Here is a 20,388-nt window from a genome sequence, read left to right as displayed (position 1 = left end):
CCCACTCCCGGTCCCCATTTTTCACACTTGCTATCTAGTCACCCTATATGTATTTCTTAACTTCAAAGGCTCCTCCACACACACAGTGCTGTCGACAAAATGACTCTGATCTTGAAGTCAGATATAGCTTATGTCTATCTTCAAGTTCTGTCTTATCTTATCAAAATCTTTTGTTCCTTTGAAATATGCTTTGAAATCCACAGGTGACAAGTGTTATTGTGTTGGGCCCTAAAAGAGCTAAGTATTGTATGACGTTTGTTTAGAGGTGGAAAAGGTTTCACATTCATACCATTGCATATTTATTTTTTGTTTCAGTGTATTCCTGATGATCTTGAGAATATTTTAGTCTAGTGTTCAGCACGGTCATACTGAATGACTCATTTACTTATTCCTAGTTGAAGCCTAGAGTACTAAGGAAAGGTGTTTGTAACAAAGTGAAACTAACTAAAAGAGGAAGTTGGTGCTATGGAGCAATTTTTCACTTTATTGCTCCTATGGCCAGTAAGTTCTTATATTGACTTTTTTCATATATATATATTTGCAGCTAATTTGCAAGAAAAGCTGACAGACTTCCTGCCAAAACTTCTAGATTGCTCTACGGAGATTAAAGGTTTCAATGATCCACCAAAGTTACCTTCCTACTCCACACACGAACTGTGTGAGCGATATGCCCGAATCATGTTGTCACTCAGTCGAACTCCAGCCGATGGAAGATAAACTCTGCAAACCTTCATAAGCACATTATATAAACTTTTTTAGTTCTTAACCCTTGCCTACCTGTCACAGGGTTTGCTTGTTGCTGCTATAGTTTTTAACTTTTTTTATTTTAATAATTGCAAAAGACAAAATGGCTGTACAGACATTAGCCAGACTACAAACAGTTAAAGCTGAGAATCGCATGGGGCTCGGTTTTTGTTTCAACCAGAATTGATGCAACATTACAGAACTGCTTGTTTGCCACCTGTCTGTTACAGTATTACTTTGCTTTTATCTTAATATCCTTTACTTTATCAACGGCTTTCTATTCAGTCTGGATCATTCTGTGACTGCAACTCTTTTAACTGTCCAGTGCTGTGTAAATACATGGTACTTGATAGCTTGTAAATGAAATGGAAGAATAAAGTTTTATTTATGGCTACTCCTGTGTTTGCAAGCAGATACATTGTATATTAGTGTATTATATAGCTATTTTTTTAGACCAGAAACGGATGCAATATGTTGATGGGTCATTAAGTTCATAGGCATGGTTCTTCAGGATTTACAGCCAATTTCTTTAGAGATGGTCACTGATTACTGTATATCAGCACATTGGAAATCTGTCACAGTATTATTACACACCTTACTTTTTGTATATTCCTTACTGATCTGTATAATACTGCATCTGAACACATTTATTTTGAAGCCGCATTGGGTTTAAAGTGAAGTTAGATGCTTGCTTCTGAAACAAAAATTAATTGCACCTTTCTTCTATTCATAGGAGACCCTTTTTTAAAAAAACAAAAACTATTTTCCATAGGACTAGAAGCTATATTAGATACAGCAGGCGCTCAGATTTCTTTTGAAAGACTTGATTGAGTAGAGTAAATTAAATGGAGGATTTGTAATTGTGAAATATGTATGACTCTAGAATCCATCACAGATACTCATATTTTTTGTTTTATAAGGTTTGTGTTTTAATTATGTAAACTGCACACTACTCTAGCTCAGAAATGTAACTTTCCACTAACTCTTGCTGTGAAGTTGGTTGCTCATACTGTTATAGTAAAGGATTTCAGAAATACTATATCTGCGCTAATTTACTTTCTCTCAGAAGTAAATGAAGAACTTTGTAGAGTTTGTTTTGTAGAACTGAAATACTGTCTGATTTTAATGAAGAAACTCGATTTATTTTGTGAAAAGGAGTTAATGCATCCTTAGGTAATCCTGTTACCTGAAAATATTTTGATTCCTCATCTTTATAGAGAACATTTTGTGCTAGAACAGTAAAAGATGTAAATATTTGTGTGTATGTGTTTATTGGAGCGACACCCAATAGTACTGTTGTTGGTTCTATGTTGTCTTTTTCTTTTATGACTAATAAAATAGTGAAAAGGGGAGGGAAGAGTGGATAAAGCTCAAAAATTGCCAATCTGGCAGTATAACGGGTCTCACTTTGGACCTCACAAAAATAAGTGGTTTAGTCTATCCTTAAATCTCATCAACAGCCTGCAGACTACTTATTTATTACTTTTTTGGGATGGCCCTGTTATTTTGTATTAGACTGAAGTATGTGAAATGTTGGCACATTGGTTCAAAATCTGTTAAAGGATTTTTCTCTGCGGTCTTCAAAAATATATCAAAAATAATATTAACTATTTTCAAAAATATGCAAAATAGTAACACTACAATAGTGCCCGGAAGCCAAGTAGTAATTCTTGTTCCAGGAAAGAACAAATATAAAAGTCTGAAACGCTGCATATGGTCTCACACAGCAATTAAGGACAGTGTTGAAGAGCTACAGGCATGTGCACTTAGCAGGTGAAAATATGATTTCAAAGGGTGGGATGATGGTTCTCTATCTGTATAGCACGTTCCATCTGAAGGTGTGACTCAATTGTATATTTATTTACTTACTTACAGTAACTATGTTTAAACCTAGAGCTTTTGACAGATTTAAGCAAAGCTGGTAAACTTACATCTTGAGTGACATAGATAAAAGGGAACCAGGGATTATATTTAACAATATAATCCATTATCAAGATGTTGAGCTTCCTTTATAATATATAAACAAGGCCTGAATGAGATTCAAACTGTTCTAATTTTCTCCCCATTTTCCTCCACATGGGAGAAAAGCTCTTTTTGCTAAATCTTCAAATATCCACAGCTTCAGTGGAGGGCTGAGGAATCTCCCTATCCAGTCCTCCATCAAAAATAGAGAAGACAAGACAGTCCATCTTTTAAAAATGAAAAGCAGGGGGAATCCCTGTATTTGGGAGAAAAGGAGACTTTCAAAATCCTTTTATACATAAGAAAGAAGCAAAGGTAAAACCTAAGTGTCTTTCCTTTGGTGAGTTATCTACAATGTTTCCCAACTCAGTTTTTCAGCTCTTCACTGAAATATCTTATGCCTTTGGGTGTAGCATAGTCCATACTGAAAGAAAAGGAGTACTTGTGGCACGTTAGAGACTAACCAATTTATTTGAGCATGAGCTTTCGTGAGCTACAGCTCACTTCATCGGATGTGTGCATCTGATGAAGTGAGCTGTAGCTCACGAAAGCTTATGCCCAGATATATTTGTTAGTCTCTAAGGTGCCACAGGTACTCCTTTTCTTTTTGCGGATACAGACTAACATGGCTGCTACTCTAAAACTGTGTTTCAATTTCACTAGGAAAAGTTTTGAAATACAATTCGTTTATGTTGTTGAAGAAAAATCCTGTTTTGGATACTTGTTAAGTTAATAAAGCATTTTGGAATCTTGATCCAGAAGATCCATAGAGTCAAAAGCATTTTCTCATACCTTATGTGAATGTAAAACTGTAGCAATTATAGGTATTGTGTGGAAAATATGGAACTTCTGCACTGCGAAAGTCATACAGTGCAGAAACCTGAGGGGAGTTGCATGTTCTTTGGCTGCATAGAACTTAGACAAACTTTTTTGGTGAACCCTAAAATATGTAAAAACATTCTGCAGGGTAATACTAGTTTCATGAATGATACATATAGAAATAGTGGGACATTCTCACTGCACCACATTAATCATTGGACTGTGACCAAATCTTCTCAATTCATAACTACACATGCATAGAACAGGGTAAAGGAAGTGAACCCAAGCTCTTTACCAGAGTACCTGTAGATATAATTAAATACAAGCCATTTTTTGCTGTCATATAAAACTAAGGCCTCGGTAGATTTTATCCAAATCTGAGTAAAGGAAGTGCTTGTCAATTTACTGTTCCTGGTACTGATCTTTGTCTGTCTAAGCCATCATGTTGCCACCATTACGTTAAAATCAACGGCAAAATGCCATTGTCTATCATTAGTCAATGCTGTTGCCACAGGACCAGCCAGTATCACTGCTAGTACCAGTGCCTTGGAAGAAGAAGAAAATGAATCTGAAGAAGTGGAAAAGTTGGATCTGGAATGAATCCATGCCCCTGGCAGAAATGTTCATCTTGAAATCATATCAGATGTCAGTAAGGAAGATACAAAACCTCACTACTGTATCACCTTTGTATTCATGCACTTTTTTAAGTGCAGTGCTTCATTGACAATGTAAACAGCTTTGTTCTAGGGCACATCACCTGTCATCTCCTTCTTCAGTTCTGCTACTTGTGAAAATGAAAAAATTGCTGATGCTTGTATTATGCCTAAATAGTCTTACTCTCTCCATTTGTTTGTAGCGTAGTATGAGAATATGCACATAAAAATGCTACTTTTTTAAAAAGTCCTAGTGTAGTTTGAAATTCAACTGTTACAACACTTTTTTCAAAGTTTATTTTTGTGGTTTTGCTGGATGAATTTAATGAATATGTTCTACTTTGTGCAAAATCTACCTTAAACTTTTGGGAGGGAAGCTCGTTGAATTCAAGACCTGTATCTTAAAGTCAGATATGGGGCTTCCTAAAAATATAATTAATCTAACTATAAAATCTAATTATGATCACCATACAAAATGATCAAACTCTAAGGCTATCCTTTTTTAATCACTTGGCTCCTCAAAGGAATTTGAGGAGCCGAGCAAGAAATACCTCAGATTTCCTTATCCACCAGAAGATTTAAAATTTTCTATGTAAAATAAAACATTACCATAAATATTATCTTCCAGTTCCAACTAAGAGCATGGTTCTTTTATTTCTTGTGCAGAAAAAACTCCCCTTTGGTTCAAATTCAGAAGGGACATAAAGGTTAGACTCCCTAATGTATCAGTAACTCTGTGTAAGTTGGTTTAATATGCACATTGGGATGCAGAGGAAGGTGTAAATTACACCCGCTTATATCATTGTGTTACTTGCTGCTCTCTTCTCTTTTGGCTCTTTAGTATATGTGTTGCATCAGCATAGACTACCTTCAGCCATGTGGACCAAATTCAGAGGTGGTATGAAATGGCAGAAACTTAAGCATGTATGTATAGTGTCCTAAATAGTAAGTAACACAGTGTTTTCAAGAGCTGGGGTTTGGGGACTCAACTAGTCACCGTTTCCTAGTACTGTGGGTTTGATCAGATACATGATTTCCCTATATAGCATTAAAAAAGTCTAATCATCCCATGGTTCTCTCTCCCCAACATAATTTAAATATAAATTTATCTATGTGCTTTTGTCTTTAAATGATCCAGAATGCTTATCAACAGTCCAGTCCTGTTCTTCAACCACAACAACTTGATTCTGTTTGTTGGAGTTCTCTTATCTTTCATCCTTCCCACTTCCCCTTAGGAACGGTCACTTGTTAGTTTTTTCTCTCTGATTTGATAGACTTCCACAGCCAAGTAATAGTTAATCTGGAAAGGAAAGGGATGGCTTGCTAGCCTTTAATATATACTAGCTTTGACTGACTGACGGGAGGTGGTGGAGGGGAGCAATTAAGTTTATCAGTACTGACCAAACAGAATTAACAGTGAGTAATTTCTCACTTACAGCATTGTTTCCCGAAGTTTCATTTTGTAAGGGGTGTGACTGTGTGGATACTTAAGGTTAAGGAAGAGATTGATTGCACTTAAGCAGGAAAGAATACTGTGGTTTCAAATGGTCATCCATCTACCAACATTGTACTAAGGGACAATGCAAGAGCCATTCACTTTGAAGTTATTTCTCCAATACCTTGCTGAACTCACTGGACTGGTTTTCAGTGGCAAGGCCAAAAGGACTGGGAAACTGAGCCCTGGTCACCAGGAAATTAGGTTGGTATAACTACACTGCTCAGGGGTGTGAAAAATCCACACCCTGAGTGATGCAGTTAAATCAGTCTAACCGTCGGTATAGAGAGCACTAGCTACGGCCTCTCGGGGAGGTGGAGTACTGACCCCAGTGGGAGAAGCCCTGTTCGCGTAAGTAGTATCTCCCTGAAATCCTACAGCAATGCAGCTGCAGCATTTTACGGGCATGTCTACACTTGCCTCCGGAGCAGTCAATCCAGCAGGGGTCACTTTATCACATCTAGTGAAGATGTGATAAATTGACCGCCAAGCACTCTCCCGTCGACTCGGTACTCCACCAGAGTGAGAGGCGCAGGTGGAGTCGATGGGGGAGCATCAGCAGTCGACTTACCGCAGTGAACACACTGCAGTAAGTAGATCTGAGTACATCAACTTCAGCTACGCTATTCGCCTAGCTGAAGTTACGTAACTTAGATCTATCGCCCCCTGAGTTTAGACCAGGCCTAAGTGTAGACGAGTCCTGATACAAAGGACTCCTGGCTGGATATAAATGACACTTTCTGGGGAGGAAGCAGTTTAGGGAAGAGGATAAAGGGAATCCTTTCGAAGGTCGCTGCCAAGGTATGCCAAGCCTCTAGGTGAGATGGATCTGTGTACAGTGTTTTGAAAAGCGTTTTTCTCGTATACCATGCTTTGTTCCCACTGTTTCAGATTACATAAATCTTTGGTTTAAGAAGGCTGGCTGGTCACTGTATTGACCACTGCTCTGAAGATCCCAAAGGGAGCAACTGTAGGTGCTGAACCCAGTCAGGTCTGCTGAGGTAAGCACGGTTGATCACAGGGTGCTGTAGTCCAGGCCCAGGGCTACCAGAGTGGAAGAATTGTGGGATTCCACCTCAGGAGAGGTGAAGGCACAAGGCTCAATACTGCAGAGGGCTCAGGGGTATGGCTAGCCCTGAAACGGTGGTAGTATCATCACTGGGAGAGGCAAGGTAGGTGAAGTAATCTCTTTTATTTGACCAACTTTTGTTGGTCAAAGGTACATGCTTTTGAGCATGTTGGAGCTCTTCAGGTCTGGGGAGGATAGTGTTTAAGCTAAATATAAGTTGAGACAGATTTTTAAGCATAAAGGGTTCACACATGTTATAGGAGACCACTTAAAAGGAAGTGGGTAATTAAGGGTTAGTATGTCATGAGTCGTGTTTGCAAATTGTTGTAAGGAGCCATAAAACCAGTGTCTGAGTCCATGGATTTTAGTTTCAGCAGAGTTGTGAATTTAATTTCCCAGGCTCACCTTTTGAAGGTGGTGTGCAAGTTTCCTTTGAGGACCATGTCATTGTTGACATCTGAGTTAGAACCCACTGGGATGAATGGGGCGGTTCAATGGGACACTGGGATGAATGGGGCAGTTCTCACTCGCTGCAGTCTGACAGATGATGCTGCATCAGTTAACCTCAACAGCATGATCTGAATGATTCTTCAGTGTCATAAGAACTACAGATTTAAAAAAACACCGAAGAAAGAAAGCTGAGATCCTGGAGAACAATTGAGAAGTGTGTATGAGCCCTTTGCACCACTTAATTTGGGAAACACTGCCTTTGAGCTATGGCTCTGATTCAATAATGTACTTAAAAGCCAAGCCTAATGTCAAGCATGTGAGTAGTCCCTTTGGCTTCAGTGTCACTACTCAAGGTAAACACCTTGCTGAATCGCAGCATACATTGAATTACTTCATTCACCAGTAAAATGAAGCTATTTGAAAACAGAAGGTAGCTTGGGTGAAAGTGATCAAGCCATGATAGAATTCATGATTCTATGGAAAGGTTAGAGGGAAAACAGCACAATAAAGATAATGGATTTCAAGAAGGTAGATGTTAGCAAACTCAGGGAGTTGGTAGGTAAAATCCCATGGGAAGCAAGTCTAAGGGGAAAAACCGTTCAAGAGAGTTGACAGTTTTTCAGAGAGACACTTTTAAGGGCATGAGCAAACTATCCACTGTGTAGAAAAGATATGAAGTATGGCAAGAGATCTTCCCTGGCTTAAGTAGGAGATCTTCAATTATATGAAAGTCAAGAAAGAGTCCTACCAAAAATGGATTTAGGTCAAATTACAAAGGATGAATATAAACAAATAACACAAGTATGTAGGGACAAAATTTTAAAAGGCCAAGGCACAAAACAAGATTAAACTAGCTAAAAACATAAAGGGTAACAAGAAAACATTCTGCAAATACATTAGAAGCAACAGGAAGACCAAGGACAGGGTATGCTTTGACCTGAACGTTGTAATTCTTATGCATTAGAAATCAACCAGATGGAAGGAGGAGGATCCGGGGAACTACAAGCCAGTCAGCCTTACCTCAGTCCCTGGAAAAATCATGGAGCAGGTCCTCAAGGAATCAATTCTGAAGCACTTAGAGGAGAGGAAAGTGATCAGGAACAGTCAGCATGGATTCATCATGGGCAAGTCATGCCTGACTAACCTAATTGCCTTCTATGATGAGATAACTGGCTCTGTAGATGAGGGGAAAGCAGCGGATGTGTTCTTATTCCTTGACTTTAGCAAAGCTTTTGATATGGTCTCCCACAGTATTCTTGCAAGCAAGTTAAAGAAGTATGGGCTGGATGAATTGACTATAAGGTGGATAGAAAGCTGGCTAGATTGTCAGGCTCAATGGGTAGTGATCAATGGCTCCATGTCTAGTTGGCAGCCAGTATCGAGCGGAGTGCCCCAAGGGTCGGTCCTGGGGCTGGTTTTGATCAATATCTTCATTAATGATCTGGAGGATGGTGTGGACTGCATCCTCAGCAAGTTTGCAGATGACTCTGAACTGGGAGGAGTGGTAGATATGCTGGAGGGTAGGTATAGGCTACAGAGGGACCTAGACAAATTCGAGAATTTAGCCAAAAGAAATCTGAGGTTCAACAAGGACAAGTGCAGAGTCCTGCACTTAGGACAGAAGAATGTCATGCACTGCTACAGACTTGGGACCAAATGGCTAGGCAGAAGCTCTGCAGAAAAGGACCTTGGGGTTATAGTGGACGAGAAGCTGGATATGAGTCAACAGTGTGCCCGTGTTGCCAAGAAGCCTAACGGCATTTTGGGATGTATAAGTAGAGGCATATCAGCAGATCGAGGGACATGATCGTTCCTCTCTATTCGACATTGGTGAGGCCTCATCTGGAGTACTGTGTCCAGTTTTGGGCCCCACACTACAAGAAGGATGTGGAAAAATTGGAAAGAGTCCAGCGGAGGGCAACAAAAATTATTAGGGGGCTGGAGCACATGACACATGAGGTGAGGCTGAGGGAACTGGGATTGTTTAGTCTGCAGAAGAGAAGAATGAGGGGAGATTTGATAGCTGCTTTCAACTACCGGAAAGGGGGTTCCAAAGAGGATGGATCCAGGCTGTTCAGTGGTAGCAGATGACAGAACAAGGAGTAATGGTCTCAAGTTGCAGTGGGGAAGGTTTAGGTTGGATGTTGGGACAAACTTGTTCACTAGGAGGGTGGTGAAGCACTGGAATGCGTTGCCTAGGGAGGTGGTGGAGTCTCCTTCCTTTTAGGTTTTTAAAGTCAGGCTTGACAAAGCCCTCGCTGGGATGATTTAGTTGGGGATTGGTCCTGCTTTGAGCAGGGGGTTGGACTAGATGACCTCCTGAGGTCCCTTCCAACCCTGATATTCTGTGATTCTATGATAAATGAGGCTAGCACAAAACAAAATGCTGTTTAAATAGGCAAAACTTTAGGATCATTGTCAGGGAGATTAAAAAGAAATTGTTTGTATGCTACACTGTCAACTGTCACTATAATTACATATAAAGACTCCCATGTCAGATTTGGTGGGTGAAAAAAATAACTACATGTCCGAATTAATCCGTGCTTAACAAGCTTTAAAATGGTTACATCCTACTTAGGCAAACATTCAGAAGTAAAGTAATTTAGCAGGACACCAGTGGCCAGATGCAAGACCAACAAGAATGTCTTTAAATCATTTAAAAAAAAAAACGAGGAGTCCTTGTGGCACCTTAGAGACTAACAAATTTATTTGGGCATAAGCTTTTGTGGGCTAGAACCCACTTCATCAGATACATGGAGTGAAAAATACAGTAAGCAGAATATATATTATAGCAAATGAAAAGATGGGAGTTGTCTTACCAAGTGGGGGGGGGGTCAGTGCTAATGAGTCAATTCAATTAAGGTAGAAGTGGCCTATTCTCAACAGTTGACAAGAAGGGGTGAATACCAAGGGAGGGAAAATTACTTTTGTAGTGTTAATGAGGCCAATGCAATCAAGGTGGCCCATTTCCAACAGTTGATAAGAAAGAGTGAGTATTAGTGGAGGGGAAATTACCTTTTGTATTGACCCATCCACTCCCAGTCTTTATTCAGGCCTAATTTGATGGTGTCCACTTTGCAAATTAATTCCAGTTCTGCAGTTTCTCGTTGGAGTCTATTTTTGAAGGTTTTTTTGTTGAAGAATTGCCACTTTTAAGTCTGTTGTTGATTGTCCAGGGAGATTGAAGTGTTCTCCGACTGGTTTTTGAATGTTACAATTCTTGTTATCTAAGTTGTGTCCATTTATTCTTTTGCACAGAGACTGACTGGTTTGGAGTGTGACCAACTTTAGTATATGTTTAATCAATTGAATTATTTTAAAATGTAGCAGCAGTGAGGCCCAGATTCTGCTCCATTTCCATGAGGTTTTAAGTCTCAAGAGTAATAGAGCGGGTGTAGTTTTACTTTGCAAATAATTAGAAGGTCTTAAGGCTGAAAGGACCTTTATGACCATCTAATCTGATTTTATGCAAAACACAGGCCATAGAATTTCACCCAGTAATTTCTGTATCAGGCTCATAATTTCAGGTTGGGTTACAGAATATATTTGAGAAAGACATCCCATCTTGGTTTAAAGACTTTAAGAGATGGATAATCCCTAAGTAAGTTGTTCCAATGTGCAATTACCATCACTTAAAAAAATTGTGCCTTATTTCCAGTCACAATTTGTCTGGTTTCAGTCTTGAACCATAGGATCTTGTTAAGGCTTTGCCAGATTGAAACAAACTAACACAGATATCAGAAAATTTCTCCCCGTGCAGGTGTAGACTGTGATCAAGTCACTTTCTAATCTTTTCTTTCACCAGAAGCTCAGTCTTTTTAGCATAAGTTTCTTATACTGTAAAGGTTTTCCAGACTTTAAATCATTCTTGTGGCTCTTTTCTGAACCCTTTCAGCATTTCCACCATTCTTTTTGAAGTGTGGACACCAGAATTGGACACAGTGTTTTGGTAATAGTCTCACTAGTGCTGTACACATATGCAATATCTCTTCCTCCTTCCTACTTGAGGTTCTCTTGCTTATACATGGAAGGATCACATTGTCCCTCTTATCCATGGCATCACACTGGAAGCTCATATTTAGTTTGGTTATTCACCATCATCTTTAAAAATAACAGGCTAGATGCCATCTTGTAAATGTCACCTACTTGCACTTTTCTTTATTGACCTTCTGCTTGGCTGTTTTAAAATGCATGTTGTTCAAATGAGTCCAGTTTACCAAGCCATCTAGATTGCTCAGTACAGAAGAACTGTCCTTGCTATTTACCATTCTTCTGTCATCTGTAAACTTTATCAGCAATGATATTCTATTTTCTTCCAGCTCGTTGATAGATATTGAATAGCAAAAGGCCAAGAAGAGCTCCCTGAGGGTCTGCTCATCCACCATTCACATCTCCTGGAATAGTGAGGAGAGGCTGCTGGAGTGGGGCAGCTCCTCTGGTGCTCTACAGCCTCTCTCCTCAAGTAACGACAGAGATGCCCTGCACATAGCTTCATTCAATCAGGCTTTGTAGGGGAGCCTTAGATTCAAGAACAGCATGCAGTGGGGGTGCAGTAATTGTGTTTCCCCAACGATGGCACAAGTTGTTCTAAATGTACAAATAAATAGCCAGCCCAAAAGTGTTGCCATAGGAAATAGAGTGGGTGTAAAACCCCTGTGATGTATATAACCTTTGTGAAAGATATTGACAAAATCCCAGGATTTCAAGGTTAATACTGACTCTCCTAACCCTGAGTTCTAAGCAGTAAGTGTGCCACAGCAATAGAATCTGAGTTTTCTTTTCTACAGAAGTGATTAAACCTTATTTTTCAGAAATGCTTTAAAAGGGGCAATAAACTAAGCGAAGACATTTTAAAAGATGACGTTTGAATTTTTCTTTGGTTTAATGGTGATTAGGTTCATATAATGCCTCAAGTTACCCTTATTTTTTAAAATTTTGAAGGGGATATCTCCCCTTTGATTGGAACAATTTGCAACCCAGTTTATAGCCTTCTGGGGTCTGGTTTGTGCTTCACATTTTAATGTACTCCTAGATGTGCCGCTTCCTACCATAACAATTAGGTGATCGGGGGGGGGTTTTAATAAAAATTTAAAAAGAGAAAAAGAACTAATAAAGAGGAGACTTTAACTCAACCCAGTTTTTCAGGCATGGGATTTACTATGCCAGAGAAGCTCCAGCAGAGGCCCTGAGGTGACACAATGGGTCTGTCTATCCTAGAGCTGGAAGGGGTAAATTTCAGCTCAAGGAGAGACCCCTGTGGTAGCTCTCATTGAACTATTTGTAGGAATCTAGTAGCTGTGGTGGCAGGAGGGACTAGCCTCCTGGTGTATGTACCTGTGATCTCAGGCAGCCAGCCCCTCCTGCCATGCCTACTGCCATAGTGATGCACCGATTTTCAGTTTGCTAGCTTGATCAGAGCTAGCGCCGGTATGTCGCTTCATGCTAGAATTACACCCAATGTTTGAATCCGAAGAGTTAACACAAATGAGGGATTTGGGCACAAGAGGTACTTTGACAGATGGTTTTGAGCATGAAACATTTCATAACAACATTGCCATCCCCAAACATCCAGTATCTTCAGGGTTATTTTATTTTTGTGAATGTAAGTTGAATTCTTTGCCTTCTGGTTTCTAAGCCTTTTTGATACACTTGCTTCATATTTTCCAGGATTTCTCAGCAACCAGGAAGCCTAGAAACTTTTTTTAAAATGAAAGCTGAGATTTTCACACAATTCTTTCTAGCAGGTAGGATTTAGATGGGGGGTTTCATTCCCCAGATCCGTGTTACGGAAGCTTACCATATTCTTCCAACTTCTCCTCATAGTTCACTGGAGATGAGACAGCATATGCTGACAACTAATAACCTAAGGGATTCTAAACACTGTTGCTTTTGCTGAATCTGCAACTTCCCCAGTGTCTTTAGCCAAACTGCTGATTTCTGGATCCCCACTGGCTACTTACAGCTCACACCCATGTAATTTGTAAATTGCAAGCAGTCTGCACTACCCCCCCCCCCAGTCCAGTTGGCCTTTTAGCTGTAGTAAGCAATAATGTGCCAGGGTTAAATCAAACCCAAGGAGTGCACATACAGAGTAACTCTGTTAAGTTCAGAGCTTTTATTTGCATGTTTCTGTGGGAAAATAGACCCCTCTGTGCAGAAACCCAGAGCATTTTTAATTATACATTAAATGTTCATTTGAATATGTTGGGAACAGATTCTCAACTGGTGTAAACAGTCATAATTCTGTTGTATTCATTGGCACGACCCCAGCTTACATCAGTTGAGGAGCTTGTCTGTCGTTTGAAAACGACTACTTATTTACCCAACAGACAATAATAGGTCTTCTAGAATTCATAGTCACAGAAATGTAGAACTGGAGGGGACCACACTTTCTCTCCCACTTCTCACCCACCCGCACTGAGGCAGGACCACATAAACCTAGACCATCGCTGACAAATGTTTGTCTAACCTTATTCTTTAAAATCTCTGATGAGAAATATATGACTTCCCTTGGTAACCTATTCCAGTAGTTAACTATCCTTATAGTTAGAAAGTTTCCCTGATATCAAACCTAAATTTCCCTTGCTGCAGATTAAGCCCATTACTCCATGTCCACTTAACGTAAGACGAGAACAATTGATCACTGATCTCTTTATAACAGCCCTTAGGACACTATCATGTCCTCCCTCAGGGTATGTCTGCACTGCAATAAAAAACCCACAGCACCAAGTCTCAGAACCTGGGGTTGGCTGACTCAGGGTCACGTGGCTGAGGCTGCAGGACTGAAAAAAGCAGTGTAGATGTTTGGGCTGGGGCTGGAGCCTGGGCTCTGAGACCCACCCCATCCTGGGTAAACAAACTCTGTCTTTTTTTTCCCCTCAAAACTAAACTTGCCAAGTTTATTTCTAAACCTTTCATCATTTTTGTTGCTCTCCTCTGGACTCTCTCCAGTTTCTCCACATCTTTCTTAAATTGTTGTGCCTACTATGAAACATACATAATGTATTGCGGCAGATCCATATTTGGATTCCTTATTTGTGAAATGGTTTGCAGAGCCAGGCTGAAATACATTGACTTGATCCCATCAAGGGCAATAATGAAGCTCCCTTTGTCTGAGAGCGGGATCAATTTAATTATCTGTCCTCTAAATCTGGATGATCTGTTTTGTTTTTAAATTGGATTTTTGACTTAGTTTTGTGTCTTCAAAGGAGTTGTCATGAACTATTATGTTAATACCAGCTTCTATGCCTCTGTGCTAACGCACTGATAAAGAAAGGCCCAGGTCCTTTAACCAGTTATGCATGGGTGAATCCCTATGCCTTCATGCAACCCCATTGAAATAAAATAAATGGGGTTTCATTTTGGTGCAAGACGCCTCCCTGGCTGTGTCAGTTGCAGGATTGGGATCATAATGCATAAACATTTTAAGCAATAAAATGTCTTTTGCAGCCTCTGCACTCCAAGCATTTCTAACAGACACAATAAATGTAAAAAGAACTCTTGTTTTAAGTGAGAGCACTGTAGACTGATGTCCTGGTTTTATTTCAGAGGATGTGTACAGCATGGACAAAGGCAGTGTAAGCTACCACTCTGTGCCCAGCCAATGTGCAACACCTTTCTTTGGAAAAAGAAAAGGAGTACTTGTGGCACCTTAGAGACTAACATTTATTTGAGCATAAGCTTTCATGAGCTACAGCTCGCTTCATCGGCTGCATTCAGTGTGCATCCGATGAAGTGAGCTGTAGCTCACGAAAGCTTATGCTCAAATAAATTTGTTAGTCTCTAAGGTGCCCCAAGTACTCCTTTTCTTTTTGCGAATACAGACTAACACAACTGCTACTCTGAAACCTTTCTTTGGAAAGGCTCCTCCAGGGCTAACAGACTTATTCACTCCTTGGTGCCTCCACTGAGACTACCAACAGGACTGTCCATCAGTGCCAACTGCGATGGTGATCTTTACGGTGTGGAACCCCATTTCCACTAAAAGCAAGACCTCCTATGTAAGCCACCATACAGTTAAGTAAAGGCTTGCAGTTAGCAACCTGGGTTGTATTTGGAGCTGGAGTGGTGAAACAGTTGAAAATCTTTCTCATTGCCAATCTCTATCTCCTCCTAGTCCCCCCCGCACACACACCCCTTTTCGTCTGCCAGAGCCCAGATTTGTTTGGTCAAGCTTCAAAGCTCATCTTCTCTTTCAGGTGACTCTGGGGGCTGAGGAAGATACAGCCCATTGGTGGTCAGATGTGGGTGTGTGTCACGGTTCCTCCCCCACTCTGAACTCTAGGGTACAGATGTGGGGACCTGCATGAAAAACCTCCTAAGCTTATCTTTACCAGCTTAGGTCAAAACTTCCCCAAGGTACAAAATATTACATCCGTTATCCTTGGACTGGCCGCTACCACCACCAAACTAATACTGGTTACTGGGGAAGAGCTGTTTGGACGCGTCCTTCCCCCCAAAATACTTCCCAAAACCTTGCACCCCACTTCCTGGACAAGGTTTGGTAAAAAGCCTCACCAATTTGCCTAGGTGACTACAGACCCAGACCCTTGGATCTTAAGAACAATGAACAATCCTCCCAACACTTGCACCCCCCCTTTCCTGGGAAATGTTGGATAAAAAGCCTCACCAATTTGCATAGGTGACCACAGACCCAAACCCTTGGATCTGAGAACAATGAAAAAGCATTCAGTGTTTTACAAGAAGACTTTTAATAAAAAATAGAAGTAAATAGAAATAAAGAAATCCCCCCTGTAAAATCAGGATGGTAGATACCTTACAGGGTAATTAGATTCAAAAACATAGAGAACCCCTCTAGGCAAAACCTTAAGTTACAAAAAAGATACACAGACAGAAATAGTTATTCTATTCAGCACAATTCTTTTCTCAGCCATTTAAAGAAATCATAATCTAACACATACCTAGCTAGATTACTTACTAAAAGTTCTAAGACTCCATTCCTGTTCTGTCCCTGGCCAAGACGACTACAGACAGACACAGACTCTTTGTTTCTCTCCCTCCTCCCAGCTTTTGAAAGTATCTTGTCTCCTCATTGGTCATTTTGGTCAGGTGCCAGCGAGGTTACCTTTAGCTTCTTAACCCTTTACAGGTGAGAGAAGCTTTCCCCTGGCCAGAAGGGATTTCAAAGGGGTTTACCCTTCCCTTTATATTTATGACACGCCCCCCAAATCTCAGCTAGGGTGAAACACTGGCTGGGATTTCTTCCTGGAGCTCTAGGAAAACAGAGTTAATAAGACACATGCATCTCTAAATATACTACCAAGTACATAAAGACTAACAATATTTTCCACATCTCAAGGACGATTTTAACCAGTTGATTCTGGGAAACTTTCACGGGAGAGTGCATCAGCCACTTTGTTAGAAGCTCCTGAGATGTGTTGGATGTCGAAATCAAAATCTTGGAGAGCTAAACTCCACCGAAGAAGTTTTTTGTTAGTTTCTTTGACGGTGTGAAGCCACTTTAGTGCAGCATGGTCGGGTTGCAGGTGGAAACGCCGTCCCCAAACATATGGGCGTAGCTTTTTCAGAGCGTAGACAATGGCATAACATTCTTTTTCAGTGACTGACCAGTTGCTTTCCCTCTCAGACAGTTTTTTGCTGAGAAACACTACAGGGTGGAATTCTTGATCAGGTCCTTTCTGCATTAAAACTGCTCCCACACCACGCTCGGATGCATCTGTGGTTACTAGGAACGGTTTGTCAAAGTCTGGGGCCCTTAGTACAGGGTCAGACATGAGTGTCGCTTTAAGCTTGTTAAAGGCCTTCTGACACTTTCCGGTCAAATGAACAGCATTTGGCTGTTTCTTTTTGGTTAGGTCTGTCAGTGGGGCAGCGATTTGGCTGTAGTGCGGTACAAATCGTCTGTAATAACCGGCCAAGCCTAAGAAGGATTGAACCTGTTTCTTTGACTTTGGGACAGGCCACTTTTGGATAGCATCCACTTTGGCCTGTAGGGGGCTGATAGTTCCTTGATCCACCTGGTGTCCAAGGTAAGTCACTCTGTTTAGGCCTATTTGACACTTCTTAGCCTTAACAGTTAGTCCTGCCTCCCTTATGCGCTCAAGGACTTTTTGTAGATGTTCCAGGTGGTCTGCCCAGGAATCCGAAAATATGGCCACATCGTCAAGGTAGGCGACTGCATATTCTCCTAATCCCGCTAGGAGACCATCTACAAGTCTTTGGAAAGTGGCGGGTGCATTTCGCAGCCCGAAAGGGAGTACATTAAATTCATACAGCCCGAGATGTGTGATGAAGGCTGACCTTTCCTTGGCAGATTCATCTAGCGGTACCTGCCAGTACCCCTTGGTTAAGTCCAAGGTAGAGATGAACTGGGCCCGTCCCAGTTTCTCTAATAGTTCATCTGTGCGTGGCATTGGATAGTTGTCTGGGCGAGTTACAGCATTTAGCTTACGGTAGTCCACGCAAAAACGTATTTCCCCATCTGGTTTGGGAACTAGAACCACTGGAGATGCCCATGCACTTTCAGAGGGGCGGATTACACCCATCTGTAACATATCCTGGATCTCCCGTTCTATAGCAGTTTTAGCTTGAGGAGACACCCGGTAAGGGTGGACCCTAATTGGGTGAGCATTACCTGTGTCAATGGAGTGGTATGCCTGTTCAGTCAGTCCTGGGGTGGCTGAGAACGTTGGCGCGTAGCTAGTGCACAGCTCCTGGATCTGCTGTCGCTGCATACGCCCAAGGGTCATGGAGAGGTTCACCTCTTCCACACCACCAGCACATTTCCCTTCGTAATAGACACCTTCAGGCCACTCAGCGTCGTCTCCTCCCTGGGCTGTAAACTGACAAACCTTTAATTCTCTGGAATAAAAGGGCTTTAGAGAATTAATATGATACACCTTAGGCTTTCGGTTGGAGGTGGGGAATGCTATGAGATAATTAACAGCTCCCAGGCGCTCCTGGACCACGAATGGCCCTTCCCACGATGCTTCCATTTTATGGGCCTGGAGCGCCTTTAAGACCATGACCTGGTCTCCTACTTTGAAGGAACGCTCTCTGGCATGTTTATCATACCAGGCTTTTTGCTCTTTTTGAGCATCCTGTAAGTTTTCTCTAGCAAGGGCTAAAGAGGTTCGGAGGGTGTTTTGTAGGTTGGTTACAAAGTCCAGAATGTTAGTTCCTGGAGAAGGTGTAAATCCCTCCCATTGCTGCTTCACCAACTGCAATGGCCCCTTAACCTCACAGCCATATACAAGTTCAAATGGGGAAAACCCTAAACTGGGATGTGGTACAGCTCTGTAGGCAAAGAGCAACTGCTGCAATACTAGGTCCCAATCATTGGAGTGCTCATTTACGAATTTATGTATCATGGCCCCCAAAGTTCCATTAAACTTCTCCACCATGCCATTTGTTTGATGATGGTAAGGAGTGGCAACCAAGTGATTTACCCCATGAGCTTCCCAAAGGTTTTTCATAGTTCCTGCCAGGAAATTAGTCCCTGCATCTGTGAGGATGTCGGAGGGCCAACCTACCCTGGCAAAAATGTCTGCTAGTGCCTGGCACACACTTTTAGCCCTGGTGTTGCTTAGAGCTACTGCTTCCGGCCATCGGGTGGCAAAATCCATGAAAGTCAGTATGTACTGCTTTCCTCTGGGTGTCTCTTTCGGAAAAGGACCCAGAATATCCACAGCTACTCGCTGAAATGGAACTTCAATGATGGGGAGTGGCTGGAGAGGAGCTTTGACATGGTCTTGGGGTTTTCCCACTCTTTGGCACACCTCACAAGACTGGACATAGGTAGAAACATCCTTGCCCATTCCCTCCCAGTGGAATGACCCCCCCAAACGGTCTTTGGTCCTGTTCACCCCAGCATGGCCACTAGGGTGATCGTGGGCTAAGCTCAAGAGCTTGGCCCGGTATTTAGTTGGAACTACCAACTGTCTCTGAGGATGCCAGTCTTCCTGGTGTCCCCCAGAAAGAGTTTCCTTGTATAAAAGTCCTCTTTCTACAACAAACCTGGATCGATTAGAAGAGCTGAGAGGCGGTGGGTTGCTCCGTGCCACCGTCCACGCTCTCTGGAGGCTTTCATCTGCTTCCTGTTCGGTCTGGAACTGTTCCCTTGTTGCTGGAGACATCCGTTCCTCATTGGATTGGGGACATAGGCTTGGTCCCTCTGGAAGCGATATAGGGGATGGAGCTGTTTCTGTTGACTGTGAACCGCTCTCCGCTGGTGCACTATGTTGGGATTCAGGCTCCGGCTGAGCCTCTTGTGTAGGGTTATCGGCTGCTGCCAGTTCAGGTTCGGTGGGGCCCTCTGGTGTTGAGGTTGCAAGTTCTGGATTCAGTGCTGGCACGGGGTCTGGTGTTGGTTGTTTGGCTGGTTCCGGTTCTGGGACTGGTTCCGTCTGGGTCTCTGGGACTGGATCCACTACTGCTGTTGCAGACATTGGCCTGGGGTCCGGGTCCATCACCTCTGACCGGGCCCTGATAGAAGTTTCCGGAACAGAGCTAGGCCCCACGGCTTGTTTAGCCTGGCTGCGGGTGACCGTTCCCACCCTCTTGGCCTGCTTCACGTGATTGGCCAAGTCTTCCCCCAACAGCATGGGGATGGGATAATCATCATAGACTGCAAAAGTCCACATTCCTGACCAGCCCTTGTACTGGACAGGCAACTTGGCTGTAGGCAAATTGAAAGAGTTGGACTTGAAGGGTTGAATCGTCACTTGGATCTCTGGGTTGATTAAATTGGGGTCCACTAAGGAAGCATGGATAGCTGACACTTGTGCTCCGGTGTCCCTCCACGCGGTGACCTTCTTCCCGCCCACACTCACAGTTTCCCTCCGCTCCAAGGGTATCTGGGAGGTATCTGGGCCTGTGGACCTCTGGTGTGATTCCGGTGCAATGAACTGTAATCTGTTGGGGTTCTTGGGGCAGTTGGCCTTTACATGCCCCAGCTCGTTACATTTAAAACATCGTCCAGCTGACGGGTCACCGGGGCGAGGTGGGTTGCTGGAGAACGGGGTGGTGGGACGATAAGGGGTCTGGAGGGTTCTTTGGGAGGTAGGTGGGGCTTTGGGCGGCCCCCGGTAATAGGGTGTGGTCTGGGGTGGTCCCTTCTGGTCTCCGCTCCAACTGCGACCAGTTTTCTTCTTCTCTGCCACCTCCACCCATCTGGCTCCAATCTCTCCTGCCTCGATTACAGTTTTGGGTTTCCC

The 20,388-nt window shown here is 42.3% G+C and overlaps 1 protein-coding gene across 4 annotated transcripts in view; it reads left to right on the top strand.

Annotated features, from left to right (window-relative positions):
- The window catches only part of USP25 (ubiquitin specific peptidase 25), a 146,829-nt gene extending 144,829 nt beyond the window's left edge, over positions 1-2,000 (top strand). For all 4 annotated transcript variants that reach the window (XM_073303641.1, XM_073303658.1, XM_073303650.1 and 1 more), the window contains one exon: positions 545-2,000. In XM_073303641.1, the coding sequence (XP_073159742.1) occupies positions 545-717 (173 nt within the window). In that variant the 3' untranslated portion in view covers positions 718-2,000. The remainder of the gene's footprint in view (positions 1-544) is intronic.
- The last annotated feature ends 18,388 nt before the right edge of the window (positions 2,001-20,388 follow it).

The sequence above is a fragment of the Lepidochelys kempii genome, chromosome 1 (genome assembly GCF_965140265.1).
Source record: "Lepidochelys kempii isolate rLepKem1 chromosome 1, rLepKem1.hap2, whole genome shotgun sequence".
NCBI lineage: Eukaryota > Metazoa > Chordata > Testudines > Cheloniidae > Lepidochelys > Lepidochelys kempii.
This window is presented reverse-complemented; position numbering and strand designations above follow the sequence as displayed.